The sequence below is a fragment of the Chanodichthys erythropterus genome, chromosome 1, assembly GCF_024489055.1.
Source record: "Chanodichthys erythropterus isolate Z2021 chromosome 1, ASM2448905v1, whole genome shotgun sequence".
NCBI classification, from domain to species: Eukaryota; Metazoa; Chordata; class Actinopteri; order Cypriniformes; family Xenocyprididae; genus Chanodichthys; species Chanodichthys erythropterus.
The window spans coordinates 30086421-30105865 of record NC_090221.1 but is presented as its reverse complement, the minus strand read 5'-3'; the positions used below and the strand labels follow the sequence as shown (position 1 = coordinate 30105865).

The 19445-nt window shown below is 35.4% G+C and overlaps 1 protein-coding gene across 1 annotated transcript in view; it reads left to right on the top strand.

Annotated features, from left to right (window-relative positions):
- aff2 (AF4/FMR2 family, member 2) overlaps positions 1-18381 on the top strand; it is a 251205-nt gene extending 232824 nt beyond the window's left edge. Inside the window, exons 13-21 of the mRNA XM_067382897.1 lie at positions 770-1028; positions 1471-1607; positions 1707-1770; positions 4340-4476; positions 4583-4654; positions 11455-11548; positions 11797-11846; positions 14616-14833; positions 17670-18381. Of these exons, the coding sequence (XP_067238998.1) occupies positions 770-1028; positions 1471-1607; positions 1707-1770; positions 4340-4476; positions 4583-4654; positions 11455-11548; positions 11797-11846; positions 14616-14833; positions 17670-17791 (1153 nt within the window). The 3' untranslated portion in view covers positions 17792-18381. The remainder of the gene's footprint in view (positions 1-769; positions 1029-1470; positions 1608-1706; positions 1771-4339; positions 4477-4582; positions 4655-11454; positions 11549-11796; positions 11847-14615; positions 14834-17669) is intronic.
- The last annotated feature ends 1064 nt before the right edge of the window (positions 18382-19445 follow it).

The following is a 19445-nucleotide window of genomic DNA, read 5'->3' as shown; positions in this document are numbered from 1 at the left end:
ATGGGACAAATGGTGTAAGAAGTCCACACATTGCATGTAAATGAACACGCATTTTGATGACGCATGACTTTACAGTTTTTCTCAGTTGCTTTTGGTACATTTCTCAAATCAACCTTACAATTTGCAAAACTGTATGTTCATTTCTCGAAATAATTCGTACAAACAGCTCAACATATTGGATTACCTGCAAAAGCCTGGAACATGCTCAGAATCCTTAGTTCATCTCTCAAAAGCAAGTATTTATGTCAATGAACATATCAGTGCCATCAGAATGGCAAGTCCTTGCGTCATTGTTTTCAAACAAGATATTCAAAATGGTTAGTTGTTGTCAATATAACAGTGATGAATAATTCAGATGTAGCCTAAACTATGGCTGTGATTTACTTTGTGAATTACTGTAAAATGTCCTTGTGATAAATAAAAAAGACAAGACTATATATACATACACTGTGTATGTGTGTGATATAGTATGTATCTGTATAAAGTTCATTAGCCTACTATACTGTACAAGATTGAACAAGTAGTTTTGAGAAGTTTTGATCTGAGAAATGTGCCAAAGCGACTGAGAAAAACTGTAAAATGTAAATATAGGTAAAAAGGTTGGGGGGGCAGTCTCTATAAAATATGACTCTATATGTCATTGTTTTAAAAAATACCATTAAAAAGTTTGAAAAAAACACAAATTTATGGGGCCAGAAATAGTCTTGAAGTACCCTATATGTGCACAGACAGAAACTTTTGACATGTTTTCTTTTTTTTTTCTGCCAAGTTCATTGAAGAAGCAACCTCGCAAGCGAGAGGATAAGCTGTTACCGCCTCTACTGTCACCACTGTCCGACGAGCCTGTGGGCCGCCCACGAAGGAGCAGTGAATGCAGCTCCCTCAGTCAGGAAGGAAGCACCTCCACCGTCCCAAACACCCTCTCCTCCACCCGCACAATGCCTGCCTCCTGCTCTTCGTCATCGTCCTCATCACACAAACACCGCAAAGGAGAGAACAAATCCTTCTCCCATTCCAAGACCAGCACTGTAAGTCTGATAGATAGATAGACAGACAGACAGACAGACAGACAGACAGACAGACAGACAGACAGACAGACAGATAGATAGATAGATAGATAGATAGATAGATAGATAGATAGATAGATAGATAGATAGATAGATAGATAGATAGATAGATAGATAGATAGATAGATAGATAGATAGATAGATAGATAGATAGATAGATAGATGGTCTTCACCACATTTCCTGTGTTTTTGCTAAACTAATTACTTTCTTGGAAAGGTTTCAAAATAGCCTTGAAGAGAAGTGAATGGCTCCCATGTGCCGATCGTCCAAATTCAGTCCAACTAAATGGCCCTAAAAATGAAAACACTGAGTAGATGCAGAACAGAGAGTGAATGGATCCTTTATTTATTATTCAAGCTGTTAAAGGCTAATTATCTTTTTAATGTTCTCTTGCTTTTCCAGGAGGAAGATGGTCACAGCAAGCCGTCCGGCGGTTTTCATGGCAATGGTCAGTCGGACACAGACCTCTGGTCAAACCCTTCAGCGCTGTCCATGGAGCATATGGAGCCCAGGAGACCTAAACTCACATTTAATAACACGTATGTAACAGCCATGTGATTATTTCGGGTAATAACTGAAATATTTACGAATATATGTGAAAAACAAACCCATCTTAATCACACTTTATATCATTACAGAGTTCACAATGCAGATTACTACATGCAGGAAGCCAAGAAGTTGAAGCACAAGGCAGATGCTTTGGTAAGTCTATTTAAAATAGGCCTGCATCTGTATGCCAGCACAAAAACTAAAACCATAAAAACATTTTCGTTACTTGAAATGAGTGGCACTAAATGCGTGTTGCCAGAACAGATATATGGTATGTTTGCCGTGAATATGGTACGTTGGTTTTTATATGAATCACTGCAGCTCTGATTTGACATTTGCACTCCATTGCGTTTTAATAATAACGTACCACCAACACTACTCCTAAACCTACATGATAGTGTTAACAAAATCAAATGTGACATAAAAAGCATCCGTAATCGTTCCATTTTAAATTGTTTAGATCTCTCTTTGAGCTCTTACACCGTGATTCGCCTTTCACGGGATTTATACCCAAGGCTTCCTCGTCTTAAGTACAACTCTGTATCAGCTGAGCTACCGCGCAAGCTTGTTATATCAGAAAAGCAAAACATATAGAGCTGGTTAAGAGATGCAAAGTCCAAAATGTATTCGTTTACAAATCATGCACTTTGGTAAAAAAGCGTTTTGAAGTCATAACATAATATTGTGCAAGGAGACGTGAAAACGATAATCTTTATTAATCCATAATCTGACATCGTAATCTTAACTGTGTATGAAAACGATTAAAAGCGCTTGTCGTTTTACTGCCTCTAGCATTCATTTCTGTTGGAAACTGCAGTGATATGTACGCATTGATACATGTGGCAACTCACGTAAACGTTCCCACAGGTACGTCTTTCCTATGACACCAGGTTGTTTAGTTTGACTAGATGTACTAAAATAACTTGATGTACTAATAAAATTAATGAAAATGACATAAACACATTTTTAGAAATCTCATAAAAATGGCAAAAACAACAAAATTACTAAAATCGTAATGAAAATTAAAATGAAAACATAAAAATAAAAACTTTAATACTATCGCAACTGAAAGACAGAAATAAAACACAGTAAGTAAATGCTGCAATTACACTGAAAAAAAAAAAAGCATTAACCTAAAAATGGCAACATCTAAATTGACTTGATTTTATTCAAGTCAAAAATATTATTGGTAGCACTTTATTTTACATTTCTGTTCTCTGTTGAAAAATACTATGTACTTATTGTAGTAATTGCAGTTACTAGGTAACAACTAGGTACTAACCCTGAACCTACCCCTAAACCTAACCTTAACACATGTAGTTACCTTATATTACCCAGTACTTTCTTAGGAAAGTACACTGTAAGTAGACTTCAAGTACATGTAAGTATGTGCAAGCACATTCACATACTGTTAAATAAAGTGCAACCATATTATTTAACATCGCTCTTTGTGAATGCAATCTCTGTAAGATGTTATGATTAGTGTGGGAACCCTGAATCTGATATCTTGGCACCTGAGAACTGTTGGTAACATTGTTCCGATCTCTTCTGAAACTCTAGAGGAGACATATGTGAAATTATGAAGTCTTTTACTCAGAAGAATAATCTGCAAAGCCAGAGACTCCATTCATCCAGTCTCTCATCCAATCACACTCCAGCCTAGGAGCAGCAGAGATATTAGCGCAATCTTTAGCGATTTTTCTTTCCAATGGGACGTTGGCACTCAGCAAGAGCACATGAAAAATTCCTGTCACACTGCTCTTAACTACACGGACATCTAACCCTTCCGCTACAGAGAGCCATTAGCAAGCTGAGAAAAAGCTCTCTCGGAAGACCTTTTATAATTGAAGACTTTCCGATCTGGGCGAGCGAGAGCCCTTGTGTCTGCCCTTAGCATCCATAAAGCAGCAGCTTTGTTAGAGATTTACAAAACAGACCCCCAGACCTCCTAATAATTGGATCCAGGCAATTATCTCTGGAGACATTGTCCATTATCGCAAGTTACATCCTCTCTGTCATAAATCGCTATGACGATGTATAGGCCTAGTCATGAATACAAAGCAAAGGGAATTGATTGCCAGCGTTACATGAGCATAGTGGCAGGCGTGTAATGAATCCCGGGCGTCCGCTCGCTTCGTATTGAAGGGCTCACTTGAAAACGAATGGACTCGGCTTCGGAGGTGCCGGCAGAGGCAAGTGGTCACTAAATCTATTTTACGCTCCTATGGAGATGAGATATGCTCTTATTGTTTGTGCTTGTCTGTGGAGTTGGATGCAGTTGGGTTTTCGGAGGCAGGCGTAATGTGGTTTAGTACTATTGATTAGTTTACATTTGAGAAACAAGACATGAGAGTTAAAGTTAGCCTTTATGAGGTTGTACCAATAAGTCAGGATGAAAAACATAATCCCTGAATGTAGAGAAAATCACTTTGTACTACTTTACCACACAAACGAACTGTTCTAAACCATAAACTCGTCGTGAAGTTGGAAATATGCGCCAGCCCGGTGGCCATAAATCTGCATGTTGCAGCACTATCATAGAGACCTGCATTACATCTTCAGACTCGGATTGCTTCATAAGAGAATTACCTCAGCCTAATGGCTTTATTTCCTCCTCTGATCATATCTGTTTTTCTATATGCCTTTACGAGCTTTGAAAATTACCTCAGTCTTTTTCATTTGCGTAAATATCTCAACCTTTAATGACACTTTTGCTTTGCAGATGGACAAGTTCGGCAAAGCTGTGAATTACGCAGACGGGGCACTCTCGTTCATCGAATGTGGCAACGCCATGGAACGGGACCCGTTAGAGGCCAAGTCACCATACACAATGTACTCAGAAACCGTAGAGCTCATCAGGTCAGTGCCTTCATCATAATTCAAAAATAAAAGATGATCAAAAGATGATTGTCATTATCTATATTTTTTTCATGTTTGTGTAACTCGCATACTTTTGTTATTTAAGGTACGCAATGAGATTAAAGAACTTCACCAGTCATTCCGCCACAATAGCTGAGAAGAAGCTTGCTGTACTGTGGTAAGTTCGTTTTTTATATTTAACCATATGTACCATTCAAAAGTTTGGGTATATTCAGTATATATATGGATCAATGACATGACGTGTCTGTATGTAAGGTAGTACAACTAAATCTCTTTAATTGAATCCAAAAGGTTTTAATTATATTTTGCTTCATATAAAGATATTTTAAAGTTTTTGAAGTGTCAAAAGTTCATTTGGTTTAACTGTACAAAGACCAATACAGCCATTTCATTTGTGATTAAAATATTTTAAAATGTAATAAATAAATATATATATATATATATATATATATATATATATATATATATATATATATATATATATATATATATATATATATATATATATATATATTTTATTCTGGCATGACTTTATAACATCATATATCAACATAGTGCAAAATGGTATCAAAATTATGTGTAGAAGTCGTTGCTTTGTTATGAGAAAGAATGTCCGGAAAACAAATTTCATTGATGTCATTCGGAGTAACCAATATAAAAGGACCATATGGGACCTGAAAGGGATCACATGATCGTGAAGCAAAGTAACTAACTCTCTTTTAACTATTTGAAAAATTAATGTTTTCACTTTCTCATGCGCATGTCCCGAAACATCAGGTCATTCGGTACAACCGCTATAAAACATGGAAAGTTTTAAAAAATATTTATAAAAATATTTTAAAAACTTTTACTAAATATAAAATGTTTAATTGTTCTTTTGCTTAGTAGATATCAGCCTGTTAGCATTGTTCAAAAATATCATTGTATCAAAAAGTGTCATTTGGTAAAACCGAAATTTTGGTTAAACCGAATGACTTTTTTGGTGACAAATTTTGTCCATCTTGTAAAAAATGACAAAAGCAGTGTTAATTGATTATAAAAACTACATAATCTCATTGTTAACACTAAATAAAGCTTCAAAATTAATTTTTTTACACTTTTAAAAACCGTATTCATCAATGACCCATATATATATGTATATATATATATATATATATATATATACACATATATATATATATATATATATATATATATATATATATATATACATATATATATATATATATATATATATATATATATATATATATATATATATACAGCTATGGAAAAAATTAAGAGACCACTCCAAGTTCAAAAATCAATGTTAAAGGTACAATATGTAAAATTTTTGCAGTAAAATATCCAAAAACCACTAGGCTAGTGTTATATATTTTGTCCAGCTGATTACAAACAATATCTCTAATGTTTTCAACTACTTGTAAATCATGAGAAAATTCCCATTCTAAACAGTGACACGGGGCAGTGCAGTCGCCTGTCAATGACGTCAGTTACCTTTGTTACCGCCTTTACTGACGTAGAAACCACATGACAACAGTGCCGTGGACAAATGCGGAAGTAGTGTCTAGTGTCCAGCAAACCACTAGCTTGCTTCAAGCAGTTCCTTATTTACTTCTTGCACGTTTTATGGTGGATTGTGTTACTTATTTATGGAACATAATTACTGTTTACCATTTGCTGCTGGTTCTGTCGACAAGGACAGCTCCCGTAAACTCATGACCGGAAAAGCGGAAGCGGCGCCGGCGACTGTGTCATAATAAAAGTCCCGCTGCTCGTGAGGCGTGTGTTGATCAATCGTTCCAGCTCCTCGTTCAGCTCCCGCAACACTCGCTCCTGCTCTGCTTCATACTACAGTAACGTTAATAATCGCATCCACGAACATGAGTTCTTCCAGACTCCAATCCCTATTCTTTTGCACCGCCCATTGAGATGGAGACCACATGTCCCAAGTTTCCACTCTAAAACTTGGCGTCATCAAACTACGCCTTTGTTTTCAATAGGCTTCTAACGACCTCTAGCGGAAAAAAATATCACAAATTGTACCTTTAAGTGGTCTCTTAATTTTTTCCATAGCTGTATATATATATATATATATATATATATATATATATATATATATATATATATATATATATATATATATATATAACATATAAATGTTGTGTTTACTTGCTACTCGCGAAATCCTGTCATTGCCACTGTAACGACAGACAAAACATGATTAAAAAATTAAAATCCGGCTCATACGCACACCGTCATTCATCTTAAAATCATATGATTCGATTTGTGTCTTCCACTTTGTTCCTCAGTGGACTTAAAGGCTATGGCTGACAAAGGAAAATGCTGTTTAGCTCTATTACCTTTTTTTTTGTTTTTTGTTATTTTTGAAGGAAATTAATAATTAATTATTAAAGACATTAGCAAGTAAACATGGTGTCCTTGAGACTATTTCTACATTCTGCTTTGCTTCGAGAGATATGCAGGTTATTTGAGAATACCCACCCTTAAACATCACAAAAAAGGTGAATCATGGTCAGTCACTTTAAATGTCAATAAGAAGATCCTTTCCTGACTATGTAGCCAGAATGACCCGCAATGCGGCCAAGACTTCATGCCAATAGTCTGGTGACGTCAGATTAGTCCACTGACTATTTGGTGGGTAAACGACTTGTGAATGTGAATTGCATTGATAACCCAACTGATATAGTTGTTTTGAAGTGGTTGTAAGCGTTAGGTCCTTCTAAGGGCGTTAGGGGTGGTATTATAACTCCAACGCCATTCCCCGCGTACCATCAGAAGCTAAATCCAGCGCTTTGCTCTAGCAGCCAGTTAAATCTCCTCTCAGCCATCGCTCGACGACAATCATCCGTATCTGGAAGGAAGCTTTAAAACACTGCTAAAGCGCTTAATCAGCTTAGAGTGGATCATTATTCCTGTATTTCATTAAGCTATTAGAGGATAATGAAAGATTTCCACATGGTGACGGCAGAAACATATTCTCGCCCAGATAAAAGCCGCCCGTGCTCTGCCTGCCTGTCACGCCGCGGCGGCTTGTTTATTTTGAATGTCAAGGTTAGTTTTGCGCTTATAGCGAGATGACAGTCATCAGTGCAGATTGCAATTCAGCTGCCAGTCTTTCTGGCTTGTTAATGAAAGCCGTCTAGCAGCCGAAAGGGATTTTCAAAGGCTGCTGCTTTTATGATTTATAAACCTGGGTCGAGGACATAATACTGTTCGGGTGATATTATATGCATTTAAGAGGGCTGTAAAAACATGTTTACTTTCTGGTATCAGACATTAAGCCAATATAACCTGTAGATTTTGACCTGTGACACTGGGAAATGGTTTATGCACAATAAAGAAACATCAACAAGATGCCATAAAAGCTTCTGTCCGGCTTTAGGTGGGACAGACACCTTGTTTATATATTAATGTGACTTCAGTAGTTTGCATGAGTCAGAAATGTGAGAAAGCTAGTTTTGGTTTCATGGGGCTGTGCATATGTCCCAAGCATCTGGTGTCTCGCAAGCATACTGTTGAAAGGTCAGCCACCCCATGATACTGGCTGCTTTTTCTTCACTGCTCATATTGATGCACACTGCTGTTTCTGATACTACTGTTGTTGTTTTTGTTTATGTTTTTGCTTTTTTGGCCCTGTGAATTTTCACACAATTTTTAGTATTTAATTCAACTACTAACTGTGTCCATCAGTGGACATCCTTGCATCAAAAGAGAATTTGTTTTGTTTTGTTTTGTTTTGTTTTGTTTTGTTTTGTTTTGTTTTGTTTTGTTTTGTTTTGTTTTGTTTTGTTTTGTTTTGAACTTTCACCTGAACACGTCATTTCCACCTCATCTCAAAGTTAGTACTGTTTTTAATAACACTTTGGTGGAAATTACATTTTTTACACATTTTTGGAATAAAACTGCCCACTCCTGTATTTGAGTCCTTAAAGGGATAGTCTACCTAAAAATGAATATTCTGTCATTAATTATTCACGTCATGTCGTTCCAAACCGCTGTAAAACCTAATGCTCAAAATACTTAATTGTTTTAAGTAGGACAAACTTAAATTGAACAAATTAGTTCAGTTAAATTAACTGCTGTGAGTATTTAGAACTTTCTTTTTCTTTCGAGTTCACAGAACTGATATATTTTAAGTAAACTGAACTATTTCATTGTTATGAGTTGTATGAACTCATTTCTTTAAATTTAGACGAACTTAAGTTTAAGTGAAACTGGACTGGAATTTCTATTTCCCAGCATGCTTTGCCCATGGCACTCGAAAGGGAGAGTAAATGCTAAAATAAAGTGTTTTATAATGTTTTTTGCACAAGATTAATGGTAAGGGAGATGTTTTGTTATGCTAACCTAGAAGAGTTTCTGTTAATGTGGGTTTTTGGAGAGTTACCATAATGGTGACAAGTAGCGGCTTGGTAAGTTACATGTTTTAAGTTGCTGTACTTATTCAGTAAGTGTTATGCCATGCTATTGTTAACATGTTAGCAAATTAGCAAGTTGGCATTTTTTGTATCAATTTTGTATTTTCTTACAGTAAAGTAAATAACTCATTTGATTTGCAAGAACTCAAAATAAAAAAGTTAATTAACTAAATATTTTTATGTTAATTGCTATCAAAATGTATGAGTTAGCTAACTCAGTGCTTCACGTTAGGAGCAATAAACATGCATGAGTACTACAAACTTAAAACTTGACAGTTCTGCTTACTTAAAATTGAGAACATCATAACTTGAAAAATTTGATTACCTTTATTATCTTTTTGATAAAATCTTAGAGCTTTCTGTCCCTCCATAGACGGCTATGCGACTACCACTTTTTATGCTTTTTACCACAATTTATGCTTTTATTAACATATAAACATTGATCGGCGAACATAAACAGAAGCTCAACTGAAACTGCTTGATGCATAAAAACAAACCTCTTGCAGGAGCTCAAACATGCTGCATAACCCACAAGAATGAACCTCATTGGTTCTCGCACACGTCAAGCAAACATGCTTGAGCTTCCATTTACCACAACTGATGTGTGAGTTGAAGAATGTTTATATATGAATATTAGCCTAAATTCAAACTGATTGTGTCTCTTCAGAAAATTCTGACTAAACCATTCAATTCATATGGATTAGTTTTACTATCTCTTCATGAACTTTTTGAAGTGTCAAAGTATCAGTCGCGTAGCTATCTATAAAGGGACAGAAATCAAAAATATCTTAATTTGTGTTCTGAAGATGAACAAAAGTCTAACAGGTTTAGAACGACATGAGGGTGAGTAAATGATGACAGAATATTCATTTTTTTAGGTGAACTAACCCTTTAATACAGTTACAATCACACAGTTCAGTTATTTGAGGGAGTGACAACTGATTCTATAACCAAACTCACACTTGTACGTTTTCAGGACTCACAACCGCATTCTGTAACACAACTCACAGCCGTAAAGTTTCAAGATTCACAACTGTATTCTCACAGTTGTGTGAACAGAACCAGACTGGACAACTGGTTGTCTGTCATGTCATACAGTGCGAGTGAGCTGCACAAACACATGTCTACCATGTGTTGCGGGTTTTTGTGTGTGGTTTTGCTTTCATTAACTTACAGCGACAGAGATTTGAGATGTGTGTCATCTGAAGGATTTAGATCCTGTTTTCCACTGGAGCTGCTCTAGTCAGTTTTGTGTTCTACACATGACTCAAATGCTTCGTTCTCTGCCCAGATATAAAAGCTGCTGTCGGTTAATGAAGATTTGATGGATGAACTTGTGGCTCGATTGGACTCTTGTCGTATCAAAAGTGATAAGGCTTTTCGATTTCATGTACGTCGCCATCTTTGATATTACTTTGGTCACTGACTTTGGTTACTCGTATGAGAATACGGGTTTCACTCCCATTGCACTTTCAGACAGAAGTGCTGTGTGCATGGGACATTTCGAGATTCACACCTGTGAGTAAATGCAGTTGTCAATCCCAAAAACTGACAGTGTAAACATAGCCTTTATAGCTAGCATTTCATCCTACAAACACACAATATTTTCACATTTGTTGTATAATTTGACAAAATCACAGGTTGATTAGAGAAAAAAAAAATCTTTTCATAATTATTTTTGTTTTTATCTCAATTTTCTTCACATTTTGTTTAATATATAATCTCAAGCTGTTCATTAACACTTAATATACTGTACATAACAGGCAAAATTATTGGTCATAAAGGAAATATCATCATTTGTGTACAGATTGATATATATAATTTTAACGGTAACACTTTACAATACGGTTCATTAGTTAACATTAGTTAACTACATTAGTTAACATGAACTAATAATGAACTGCACTTATACAGCATTTATTAATCTTTGTTAATGTTAATTTCAACATTTACTAATACATTATTAAAAGCTTGTTAACATTAGTTAATGCACTGTGAACCAACATGAACAAAGAATGAACAGCTGTATTCTCATTAACTAACACTAACGAAGATTAGTAAATACAGTAACAAATGTATTGCTCATTGTTAGTTCATGTTAGTTAATCCATTAACTAATGTTTAACAAATTAACCGTATTGTAAAGTGTTACCATTTTAACTATTGAAATGGATGAGATTTATGTCCCTTTTTTGATTATTATGTTTTTAAAAATGCAATTAAATTTTTATATGAGGGGTTTTTATATTTTAAGACAAAAGGTCTAGGTCTGTGACAAAAATAAACAACAAAATCTACCCATGAAGGCATTAAAAAATCTGCATAAATAATAATGGCATGGTTACAAATGTTTTCATTGTAATCTTCATATAACAAAATGTTTGTTTTAAAAAAAATCAATTTGTGAAACATAAAAGTGCCCAAAGCTAATGAAACTCCCATACTTTGCCTTGATGAAGCTACATTAGTAGTCTTAACAGGATCTTAATAGTACATAATGTTTTCTCTTTTTCAGCAATCGATGTTTGTCACTTCTGTACTTGCGAATGTTCAAGCTGAAGAAAGATCATGCGATGAAGTATTCACGCTCACTAATGGAGTATTTCAAGGTAAGACCCCATGCCTTTGTTTCTTGCAAATAAGAAATAGAGCTAGAGATCTTGACTGCATATTTATTTGAAGAGCATGTTCTCATTAATCATGTATGGCATTACTACATGTACATTGTTAAACAGTAAGCCAATTACGATAATTAGCATTTGAACATTTGCACAAGATCTAACGTGTTTGCATTTGCCGATTATGTGCTGTCTGCTTATAAATAATGTTCTCAACCTACGTGTTCTTGTTCCCTCAGAATTCTGCAAAAAGTTCCCAAGCACCATCACCATGGGGAGCCAATGGAAAGTACGTGTATTTTCTTCTCCTTGTCCTTTTGTATTTCTGCCAGCTTATGAAAAGATTCCATCTTGCTTGAGAACAGCCCTCCTGAAACTTCGTCCCGCTGCCAAGTAGGGAAAAACTATAGTGTGAGATATGAATCCACAGTCAAGGTATCTTGACATCAATGAAGAGACATGAAGAGATGAACTCTAGGAAAGCAGCATCGCTTCCATGTCAGCTCCATGGCAACTGAGCACCAATGGGGTGAGCTGGTGCGAGAGGCGCTGTGTTTGACTTTGTGTGCGTGTCTGATCTGGCCTCTAGCTGGACACTACCCAGGCCCACTGTTCGCCTGCCAACCTGCCTGTCAAAAGCAATTAGCCTCACCGGTCCGGCCCCTGCAGCCACTACATTAGCAATAAAGAGCCAGCCGTACCTGCTGTAGCTGTGATCAACACATCCATCCTCAACTTCCTCCTCATCCTTTACCACCATGAATCTTTTTCAGCTTTCTTTTCACCTCAGAGGGAGTTTATTTATTTTAGCAGAGCCCTGAAACCCATTGCGAAGGGGCCTGGCTGTTGACAGGGCGCATAATTTAGCCGGCAGAGGCTTGAGCGTGTTTCCATTTTTCAGTGGATTACAGGCCGCTGAACCAGATTGTTTGGGTTGCAGTACTAAAGAGACCAATGAATATGTGTGCCGATAGTTGTCTGCAGGTTACTGTTGATAATGTACTGAGATACTGATAAAAGGGTTGTTGGGTAAATATAAAAAATCTCATGGCTGATGGTAGTGGTGGTACCCAGTGTGCTTAAAGGGATAGTTCACCCAAAAAAAAAAAAAATTCTATCATTAATTACTCACTCTCATTTCATTCCAAATGCAATCTTATCATTATTTAAAGCAATAGTGTCTCGTCAGAAAATTTGGACTAAACTGCTCAATTCATGTGAATTGGTTTTACAATCTCTTTATGAACTTTTTGAAGAGTCAAACTGGTACACTCTAAAAAATGCTGGGTTTAAAACAACCCAAGTTGGGTTGAAAATGGACAAAACCAGCAATTGGGTTGTTTTAACCCAGTGGTTGGGTTAAATGTTTGCCCAACGTGCTGGGTAATTTTATTTAACTCAACTGTTGTATAAAAATTACTCTATTGCTTGCTTAAAATGAACCCAAAATATGCTGGAAATTAACATTAATTAATATGTTTAATAAATGAGCATTTATTAAGAAGATAATGAATAATGAACAATAAACATTTATTAAATTGCTTATTAGTAAATGTATACCTTTTGATTATTATTGTTGACTCTAGTAATTATGTGTCTGATTTTTAATTTCTCACCTATTTTGGATTCATTTTAAGCCAGACATATAGTCATTTTTAATCAGTAGTTGGGTTAAATAAAACTACCCAGCACGTTGGGCAAACATTTAACCCAACCATTGGGTTAAAACAACCCAATTGCTGGGTTTGTCCATTTTCAACCCAACTTGGGTTGTTTTTAACCAAACATTTTTTTAGAGTGGTTGCGTAGCTGTCAATGGAGGGACAGAAAGCTCTCAGATTTCATCAAAAAGATCTTCATTTGTTTTCCGAAGATGAACAGAAGTCTTACGAGATTGGAACTTCACAACTGGGTGATTAAATGATGAAAAAAAAAATAGATTTTTGGGTGAACCATCCCTTTAATTATGTGCACTAGTGTACTTCAAAAACGTAAAAGTATATTTTTAAAAATCTGTACTTGCAGATAGTATAATATTAATGAAATTAAAATGCCACTTGACTTTCTTGACTGTTTCGTAACAAACTTTAGTACACTTTTTTAAAAAAGTGCACTTGTAATTATATCGAATTAAAAAGTAGTTTACTTTAAAGAACATTTTAAATGATTGTTTTAATAATCTTGCTGGCACAATTTAAAGAAGTGCACTGATTTTGATGTGTTGACTAATAACACATGACATGCACTGATTATACTAAAACATGTAAAGTACTTTATTAGAATTTTAACTGTGTAATTACAAATACATGACATACTAGTTTCATTAGAAATGACATTAAAGTATATTTTAACTGACGAAAAATGCTTGTCAATACATTCTGCAGTAAACTTTAAAGATATTTTAAAGACAATAGAAATAACTATGAAATTACATATACAGATGTACTTAAGTCCTACTTAAGAAGGTCAAAAACATTCAACTAATTGCATTTAATATAAATGTAATAATATATGTTCATTTGATTGTAAACATGCAATTATGTGTTGGAAAACAATACATTAAGTTCACTCTTATATGTATTCTTTCTGAAGTTTATTATTTATGTTATAAGTTACAAGTATGCTAAACTGTACTTCTTTTTGTATAAGGGTAATCATTGCCATACACTAAAATGTTGTACTGAACATGATTGTACTGAGCATTCAAGCTGAAACACTTTGTACTAACCAGGCGTAACATGAAAATAGTTCTCCCTGAAGCATTTGCACTTTAGAAAACAACAGCAAATCAAAACATATTTGAGTAATATAGAGCAGTGTGGCGCAGGATATCGATCCGATTAGATTTCACTGTGGGCTGGGCTACTGAACGTAACATAAAATACAGAAACTGAGACACAAACTGTCTTTTAACGGGGCCTCACCTACGTTTGAAGAATAGGAATGATCCATTTTGAGGGAATGGAAAGTGCCGGCTCAGTTTGAAATGATGTTGGGATACAGCGGATTTGATTTTCCAAAATTCTCATTGGTCAGTGTTTCATCTGTCTCCTAACAGGAGCACAGGTACCCCGTCTCCCATGTCCCTGAGTCCATCTCCTGTCAGTTCGGTCAGCAGCGTCACTGGAGTGATGGGCTCTTCCTCTGCCTCTGGAAGTGTGGCCATTCCCCAACGCATCCACCACATGGCAGCCAGTCATGTCAACATCACCAACAACATCCTGCGCAGCTATGAACACTGGGAAACCGCTGACAAGCTGGCCCAGGAAAGTCAAGGTAGGATGGTTTTTCAGACATATTTCAGGTTTTATTGTTCAGTCGACAGTTTGTGACACTCGTTTTTTCTTTAGACTGCAAGTAGAGAGTATAGCTGAGCTATAAATAAAAATACATCATGTTTACAGTGATTTTGTTGGGGATATAACATAAAGCATCACTGTGAATATTGAAATGATTTTAATTGACTTTTTATTTGGACATGAAGTTTCCTAAATTCATTTGCTAATTCAGATAGTTCATTATCACTCCAAAATGGATCACATAACTCTCAGCATTTTTCATGTATTAAAATGATTTGGTATGGAATTGTTGGTGCATAGAAATGAAAATTATTAACTATTATTCTTTGTTCATTAAGTGACAACGTTTTAGAAGACATGCATTGATTATAGTGTTTTAGTTCTTGAATTGAGTATATTAAATACGAGCATACATAACTGCAGTCGATAGACAAAATTTGTTATTCGCCTACCAATTTTTAGGGCTTTTATATCTTGCATAAAAAACAATCATCGAAGTAAAGAATTTCTTTTTCCAAAATCTCTCCCATGCGGATAAATCTCATTTGTCTTCGCTGTCATAAACTGTATCTCTGCATTATATAAGAAATTCACCTCTCGCACTTGCAGCGTTATCAGTGACTCAACATTTGATACCAACCACCAGAGAAATGAAAAAGCCACTATGCTAATTGCATTTGAGATCTGATGTGGCTTGTCATTTCCTCTCTTTCTCTCTCTGTGTGTCCTCTGGAGGAGACTAATTAAAACGCTCTGAGACCCTGCGTGTTGTACGAGGTGTCCCCCGCCTCAGAAATCAGCCGTAATAAACTCTCTCAACTTCCCCTCCTCAGTGTCTTTCCTAGAAATGAATGCAGTTAAAGGCCGGTGGGTATGAGCTTTGGTCTGAATGAGAGCGGGATTGGCTAATTATGACAGTATCAGGTCCTCGGGCGCGTACATGACTCTTTAGTCTTTTGTTGTCATCTGTTTGCTAATTGCTGCAGTCATTAGTAGGTGGCAGTGATGTCATCAGATACTCACGTTATCTTCAGGCTAAACTTGAGAAGATTCACATTGATGTTTCTCTTTGATTTTCAGTGCCCAGGAAAATTTAGTTAAAGATGAATGGGTAGTTTTTAAAAAAAGATTTTTATGTGTTCAGTTATGAAACAAGTATTATTTTTATTTAGATCTTTATTGTAGAATTTTTTTAATATAATATAATATTAATATAACATTTTTACTATCTTTATATATATAATATATATATATATATATATATATATATATATATATATATATATATATATATATATATATATATATATATATATATATATATATATATATATATATATATTATACTTTACTGTAGAATTTTTTTTCCATCATAGCTGCATGAAAACCATGGGCCGGATTCACAAATATCTTTATATATATAAATGTATATATATATAATACATTTCTTAACTGTTACATGTACGGTGTCCTGTGACCTAGTTTTTCCCCAGTCTGTCTTATTAGTTCATTTGATCCACCTGTGTCTTGTTAATTATCCCATCACCTTGTTTAGTTCCTTTGTTAGTCTCTTGTATTTATACCCTGTGTTTGCCCTCACTCATCGTCGGTTCTCGTTTGTATCTACACGTGTGTATGCTGTCTCTCTCTGTTTGGAATTAAAGTATTGTTATATTCGTCATCTTCATCGTCGTTGTGCTTGTCCCTACAACCACACGTAACATTAACTCTTTCCCCGCCAGCATTTTTGATCATTTTCACAAAAATGTCATGGCCTCCAGAATATTGTTTTTGTTGCATGAATATCTGAACATACAATATATCAAAAGAAAGAACAGAACCTCTGCTATTAAAAATAAATAAATAAATACTCTAAGTTTATATGGTTTATACAAAAATGTAGAAAATTATGTACAAATTCATTCTAATTAGCCACCAAAATGTAAAATAGTTATGAATTTTCATAAGATTGTGTTGGGATGTTCCTAAGTGCAATTCTTGAAATATCCTGAAGATGTTCTCAAATATGTTCTTAAGAAGAAAATGAAAGACTTTGAAGTTATTGAAGAATTGTTTTTAGTTGGTTAATTTGTTACTTCATTTTAAACAACAACAAAAAAATCATGTCATGCATAATCATGACTGATCATTGTTGTCACTTAAGAGTTCTCATGCATATCCATAGTAATAGTAATATGTATTATATGAAACAAGTGGCCAATGTTGTAATGTTTAATATTTGAAACAACATAAAACATCTTACTTTTGGAGATCTAAGACCAGGTGGAGGTTATCATAATTTTAAAATGATTCTTTAAGAACATTGCTTTCAGGAATTCAAATTTTGTCTTTAGAACTTTCTTAAGAAATATTATAGGTAAATAATTATTCTTATTTTTCATATATTCTTAAATGTTGAAAATAAGAATCTGTCCCCAGGAAAGAAATGTAACTACATTTTCTTAACAGGTCCATTGTTTCTACTTTTGAGAGCCCTAAAACAGTCACTGTCAAGTTTTTTTTTTTTTTTTTTTTTTATTGCTATTTATATGTTATAAACAACTGTATTTTGTCTGAATACGTGACTACTTTTGAATGCCGTCAGTGAACCCACATGCTTTTTGGGTCAAGATGTTGTAGTTACGGTTTCTTGCCAGCAAGCTGCATCTGCTTTATTGTTGGTTTTTGCTGTCAATGGCACAATTAAAATGGCACTTAATGTCTAAAAGGTTATCAACACCTGTTATAAATAATTTACCAGAGTCACAAACTTCCCATGTTGACGATCACACTGTGTCTCTCTCTTCTGCCAGAGTTCTTTGTGGAGCTGGACTCAGTAATGGAACCGTTGACGCAGCACAGCAGCATGACAGAACTGGTGCGCTACATACGCCAAGGATTGCACTGGCTTCGGCTGGAGGCCCATTTGTTATAGTGCTGGCACTTCCACTGTGCTCTTCCTCTCTCTCTGTCTTTCTCTCTCTCACACTCTTCCCCACCGTTCATCACTACCTCCACCATCTTTGCCATCTACAACCCTCCAGAACCCTGAGGGAAGTCTGCAGTTAACCACTAGCTCAGAACTGTGAGTTATTCCCTGGAGGGTGCCATGTCCTCGTTCCAGCTTGATTCCTGTAAGAGTGCGTCAGGAAAGTCTTGGGATGTCGTGAAACGCGGATCTGGAAGAACGGAGCACTGCTGCTTCAAATTACAGCACTACGGGAGGCCAAATTTATGCATCTGTTACAAGACCTGAATTTGTGGCGGTATAGCAGCAACTAACCAACGTTGTTAAATGGAAATTCAACTAGTGACCTCTGTGTGGCAAATTCAGTTTTCTTTGTAAGGCAGGTTAGGCCAGAAACACACTTTACGCAAGTACGCAAACGCAGACGTGAATGCTTGATCAACAAATTGCAGGTGCACAATACTGCTAAACACTTTTAATGTGTGATATTCTGCCAGTAACAAACCTCAGCGATAGATTTACCTTTGAATGTCTGGGGGCCACTGACAATATTGTTTAATTTTTTTTTTTCATCTTTTAATTTTGTCAAAAAATACACAATTAAATGTTTGAAAGCACTAATATATATATATATATATATATATATATATATTACCATATATATACTGTATGGATATATATGCATATGCACACTACTGTTCAAAAGTTTGGGGTCATACCTTGTTTGTTTGTTTGTTTTTTTAAGGGGGGGGGGGGATGAATCACGGTTTCCACAAAAATATTAACCTGTCGACAATACTGATTACAAGACATTTTCTTGAGCAGCAAATCGCATATTAAAATGATTTCTGAAGTATCATGTGACACTGAAGACTGGAGCGATGATGCTGAAAATTTAGCTTTGCATCACAGAAATAAATTACATTATAAAATATGTTCAGATAGAAAATAGTTATTTTCAATTATATTTATTTTATATTTAAAATTAATTATAGTTATTTTAATAATATTTCACAATATTACTGTGTTCACTGTATTTTTGATCAAATAAATGCAGCCTCACTGAGCATGCGATACTTCCTTCAAAAACAAAAAATTGTATGGACTCCAAACTTTTTAATGGTAATATATATGTAATATATAAGTATGTTTGCCTGAGTTTTTCAAAAATTAATAAGCAGTGTATACATGTATACAACTGCTTCACTGCTTATTCATTTTGAAAAACTTGAAGGACCAAAAAACATAAAACAGGAACTGATATCATAGAATGACCCCTGCTGACTCAGGTTGCTAGCTATACTTGCTTAACTAGCTCTTCAAACTGTTGCTTCCCCATGACAGTAGTTGAACTGAAACAGAAGTGTCCAATCCTGCTGCCGCAGGGCCTTGGGAACAGGATTGGACACGTTTGGTTCACTCTAATAGCCGCTATGACATTGCCGAGAATACACACATTGGCCGTTGCATTATGAATTGTGCTCTGACACCTTTCAGAACACGACACGTTACAATCCAGCTTGTCTAGCCGACTTGCGTAAAGTACATTTCAGGCCTTACCACTGCAAGATTGAGACACAGGAATTAGGGTACAGATAAATGAGCTGTTAACGCGGCATTC